Source organism: Pituophis catenifer, unplaced genomic scaffold (assembly GCF_029215685.1).
Source record: "Pituophis catenifer annectens isolate HBS135680 unplaced genomic scaffold, rPitCat1.0.hap2 SCAF_1, whole genome shotgun sequence".
Classification (NCBI taxonomy): Eukaryota; Metazoa; Chordata; class Lepidosauria; order Squamata; family Colubridae; genus Pituophis; species Pituophis catenifer.
Window position 1 is genome coordinate 270,752,974 of NW_027256881.1, and position 5,727 is coordinate 270,758,700.

The 5,727-nt window shown below is 34.7% G+C and overlaps 1 protein-coding gene across 1 annotated transcript; it reads right to left on the reverse strand.

Annotated features, from left to right (window-relative positions):
• Positions 1-2,727: 2,727 nt before the first annotated feature.
• On the reverse strand, positions 2,728-4,638 carry LRRC4C (leucine rich repeat containing 4C). The gene has a single exon (XM_070931217.1). It carries the CDS (start codon positions 4,636-4,638, stop codon positions 2,728-2,730), a length of 1,911 nt encoding a protein of 636 aa, XP_070787318.1.
• Positions 4,639-5,727: the final 1,089 nt, after the last annotated feature.

Sequence of the window (5,727 nt, forward strand, 5' to 3'; positions counted from 1 at the left end):
AGTTCACAAGTAAGTTTCCAAACTTTGCTGAAGAACAAATTGTTATATGGTATGAGATTTACAGTTATTATAAGGAACTTTAATATATACTCTTGTTTTCCATTACCCAAGTCAAAAGCATTATTTAAGGATATTATAGAGAAGTTATTATACTGTAATTCAACCACAACAACAATTTTTCAATGAGAAGAGCCATGAAGCACCCTGTTATTAACACAGCTGCCTGCAATTTACTGCTGGTTCGAATCTCTCCAAGGCTCAAGGTTGACTCAGCCTTCCATCCTTTCTAAGGTAGGTTAAATGAGGACCCAGTTTGTGGGGGCAATAAGCTGACTTTGTATAAATATACAAAAGTATGAAGGCTATTGCTTAACGCACTGTAAGCCGCCCTGAGTCTCCAGAGAAGGGCGGCATATAAATCAAATAAAAAAAAAAAAAAAAAAAGCTCAACATCTGAATTTTTGATATATTTTTTAAAAAAACATCATTAGCCTTTTAAAACATATTTGTGTTAATTATTAACACAACTTTAAATTTATTAGCTATATGGACATCAATATTTTTCTCCTCCTTCAAATAATATTTTTGTCAAAGGGAGAAAAGAAAAGAAAGACCAGTGTTGTTCAAGTGTTTAATCAGATGCCAATTTTCTGCTTATGATCCTCTTCCTTAAAAAGCAGAACTTTGTCAAGGCTGAGGGTCTAACCTACAAGAAATGTTTGGATTGTAGTGGCTTGGTTTCTGATTTTCAGTTTCTGCATCATAACTTTGAAGAATAATTACTGCTTCATAAAAACAAAGAAAGGCATGATCTTGAATGGATCTTCTGACTAGAACAATTCCAATGGATCTTCTGAATCACAGTTCATATTGTTTTAATTAAGGAATTTGGTTCATCATAGAAAAATCCTCTTGAGGTCTACTTCTCACTTGGATTTCTGTTACTTATCATTGGTTTACATCAGATAAAAGGAAAAAGAATTAAGGGAATCGTATTTTCCCCCCCTCCCCATTAATTCCTGTTGTTGAATACTGTTCCTGGATTTTTTCAGTGTCACAAATTTATTTGTTAGCTTATCTTGTTCAACCATATTTCAGTTGAGCTAAATAGCAAACATATTTGCAGCTTTGTTTTCATGCAATCAAAATAAATAAATAAAAACTTTATTTCATATGAACACTAACAAAATGTTGGCTAGAACTAAAGGTTAATGATATACTTTCAAACAAGCCTCGTGAAATCTGAACCCTTTGCTGATGTCCTTGGCTTGCTATAGAAGACACCAACAAAGCCAGAAAAAGTAGATGAATAATACTTGTGGTTAATTATAACCTTTATTTACAAATTAAGGCCACATTCCAACACATGGTTAAGATTAGTGCTGGATCAAATTATTTGGACCAATGGTTTTAGAACTTTGGATAGCAAATACCTTTTAAAACATTTCTCTCTCTCTCTCTTTCTTTTCCTCTCTTCCTTCTTTCCTTGCTTCCCTCCCTCCCATTATACCCTTCCTTCCTTCTTCCTTCCTTCCTTCCCTTCCTTCTCTTTTTTTCTTTTCTTTCTTTTCTTACCTTTAAATATAAAATCGATGCTCCCACACAAATACTTTTGTTAACAAGGTAGCAAGTCCTTTGGTGTCCAATCAAGAATGAACTGTTCAACCAAAATTCTGAGGAAGAATTTTTAGAACATTCCAGGGACAAAATGATTTTATCTAATGAAAAATTCTGATCAAACATGAAGATAACTTTCATTCATTTCATCAATAAATTCATTTAATTTATTTAACCCCCGTCAATTTCCTGAATTATTGTCTGTGATCATTAACTTTTAGGCATGGTATGCTGGTTATTAGGTAAAAAATGTGTATTATTACTTTCAGTTAAAATTCAAAATGTTGTTATAATATTTTTGTTACCATTATTTTGTTTGTTTTTGAAGGAAAGCCATGGAATGATGAATGAAAAAAATGTAAAACGTGGAACAATCTTTTGACATTTTAACATCACACTAAAAATGAGTACAGAAAAAAACCAACAATATTTTATTTATAATCTTATTTTAGTGTTTGAACTACAAATCCTGGTTCTAGAGTTGTTTAAAAGATCATGGGTTTTATAGATGCTCACATGAAAATTAATTTCTTGGATTTTTTCCTCCTTCCACAGAATTGTCCCTTCAGGAAATACAGAAATGTGAAAAAATAAAAGAAAAATAAAATATTTTGTTTTGTTTGTTTCTGTTCCTTGATTGTTCTCGTGAATCTACTGCTAACATCCATTCCCCCTCTGAACCATTTCAAAAAGGGCATGAGAAGAAAATGAAATGAAAAAAGACAAAATAGACCGAATCTCACCACTAGAATTCACCATAAAAATTCCCAAAGCATTAACAGAATTCTTACAAAAATTCCTAGACCAGTTCTTTAGAGAATCAAGTTGTTCTATGAAAAATATGGCAAATAGGATAGAAGGGAAGGTATGGGAGAGAAGAAAGGAAAGGGAAATCAGTAGAGTAGGGTAAATAAATGCAGCAAAAAGAGGTTCTGAGGAATACACATAATTTTGTCTGCTTTCGCTCACAATAGAATTTTTAATAAATAAATTTCTTTTTTTGTAAAGACACTTTTTTTGAAACAGTAGATTTAGCCCAGTCAGCTGTGTCATTTTTTTTAATAAACTGTCTTTTTTTGTTTTAAATTCCCCCTTAAATCTGTAAATAGTTTAGATCTGAGTCTCTTGTACATTGTCTTTAGAGTTCATTCGGATCAATAATGGTTCATGCACCGAACTGTGTATGGAATTTATTGTGTTAACTGTTGTTGTGTGGTTGAAAGGAGATTTATAAGAGTTATAGTGGTTTAAGTGCTCATGCTCTATTGCTGGCATGGGCAAATGACTTTCTATAGGTGTATCACCTGTAAGTTCATCATCCACATTAATGATTTCTACAGTCCGTGTTGGAGCATGATGATTTTGCCGGTGATGTTGTTTTCTCATTTTGTAAAAAATGACCAACATCACAGCAGCCATAAGTGTGATTGCCACAAAACAACCAATTATGATTTTGGTAGTCTTCATAACCTCATCTATTCCTGGGATCCCGTTGCTAAAATCTGTCACAGGAATTGTGAAAGCTTTTTCCATTGACCTTGTGCTCTGTGGTATGAGAGAGGTTGTTGCATTAGTGGTGTCCCAATCAATAACTGGTGTGGGCCAAACCTGTTCTGTGGTCCGTGCCTCATCCTGAGAAGGTTCCACAGTTTCTACTGTGATGGTTGAAAAATAAGTAATACACTCCTGTGCGGTTACATTAAGAGTTGCAGAAGCTGTTGTATTCCCCACAGAGTTACTCACCAAGCATGTATACAAGCCTGTGTCTTGCGCGGTTACCCTTGTAAAGTTTAACGTGCCATCACTGAGCACAGAAATCCGAACCCTATAAGCCCCATGTGTTATAACAGATCCATTTGGAGTAATCCAAGATATAGAGGTCAGGGATGTTGATGCTCGGCATTTAAGCTCAGCAGCCATGCCTTCAGTGACATTGAGGTCTGTTGGTGGCTCCACAATCACAGGAGCATAGCATGTGAAGTAGTTTAGGTCCAACTCACCAATGTATCTTCCTTTCAAACTGGGAGGTGTGTTGCAACGGGCACAGCATGCAGTGTTGGAGGGTGCTTTGTCTTTAATCCACCAGCTGAGCCATAGGATGTCGCAGTTGCAATTCCAAGGGTTATGATGCAGGTGGATTCTTTCCAGATGGAGAGGTGTGAAGAGGTCATGAGGCAGTAGTGTTAGATTGTTGTGGGCCAGATTGATCTCTACTAGTGACTGAAGGTTATCAAAGGCATTTCTTTCAATCACCTGAATCTGGGATTGGATCAGCCACAATTTCTGCAAGTGCATTAATCCTTGGAAAGACCCTGGCTTGATAACAGTTAAGTGGTTCCCAGAAAGATCTAGCTCATCCAGTTTTACAAGTGGTGTGAGGTTAGGAATTTCCCGAAGGTTGCACATAGCAAGGTTCAAATACCTCAGATTGGATAGACCTTCAAAGGCACCTTCAGAGATATATGAAAGCCTTTTTAATTCCCCCAGATCTAACCTCCTCAGGGAAGGGATTCTATTAAAAGCATAAGAAGGAATACTTTCAATTGGGTTGTTTCGCAACCAAAGTTCCTTCAATTTTGACAAGTACACAAATGCCCCATTAGGAATGGTGCTAAGACGATTGTCAAAGAGTTCCAGAGTATTGAGATTAGCCAGACCATTGAAGGCCCCAATTTCAATTGTTCTAATGTGATTCCTGCTCAGTTGCAAGACTTCTAGATGCCTCAGGTGTTTGAAGCTATTCACTTTGATTATTTGAATTTGGTTCTCATGGAGATTCAATAACCGAGTGTTAGTAGATATAGCATCAGGGACCTCTCTCAGATTCTTTCTCACACAAATTACTTTGCTAAACTGATTGCTACAGGAACAGACAGAAGGGCAAGTCTGAGCTCTGACCAAACCAGCAACCACAAGAAGTTGAAGAGCCAGTAGCACCACAAGCAAGGGGTCAAATAGGGCCCTGTTAAACCTAGGACCTATCATTATCTGCTGTGGATGTAAGCTCATCTTGTTCAACATTCATAATTTATTTGGAGTTGGTCCTTCAGGAGTTCCAATAGTCTAAAAAAAAAAGAGAACATCAATATTAGTATCAAATATTGCATTTTTATTTCATACTTATAATTGTGCATTCACACATCTGTTTAAAAATATATTTATCTAGAAACAAACTACTTGAGGATTAATTGTTAATATAAGTTAACAATTAAAATTACCCTTAGTTATTATAACTTTTTCTTTTGGGTGCAAAAAAATATATTGTAAAAGAAAATAAAGTGTATAATGAAATATAATTCTAACTATTAGGGGAAATGCCTATTGAAAATACTGTTTGGCCAAGATTACAGAACTATGAACATTACTTTAAGCCAAGTCATTGCTTTCAGCAGACATTCCAGATATACTAAAGTTTTGCTGATCCAATTCTCAACCACTATTATCTTGGCTGGGAATTAAGAAAAAGAGTCCAGCACCTCTGAAGGTAACCAGCCAAAGACTGAATTATTCATTTATAAAATCAATCTGAAAATTAAGCTAAATTATCAGAATTATATTATTAATTTCAATAAATCTAAGTCTAATTAGAACACCATTTAAAAGGCTATTAAAACATTTATAATTAACTTAAAGACAATGGTATATTACTGGATAATTCACTACTGTAATAACATTATTTAAAGAAGAACATTCAGAACCTTTATCTGGAATTTACTTTCAGAGATTTGTAATTATTGGACGTACAGGTCAGTTGGAAACTAACATCAGTTCTTAGCAGAACTTCTAAAACTGAAGATGGAAATCTATAACATTAACCTTTGGATAAGGATAAAATGATGACTGAATTTTCAAAATGAGATTTATACTTTTCACTTAGGGTTTGGCAAGCCTTTCAAATAAAGCAGTCTAGCATACAAGTTGTCCATACCCACCAACAGTAAAATATCTGACCAGTTTTTATTTGTTTAACCATCTGGATAAAAGATAAATGAAAAACTTGAACAAATAGCTTATAATAGCCCTTACTGCAGAGAGCCCATAAAGGCTGTTTCAAATAATGAAACAGTCTAATAAGACCTTGAAAAGTGTACTTTTTATGTGTACTCAAGA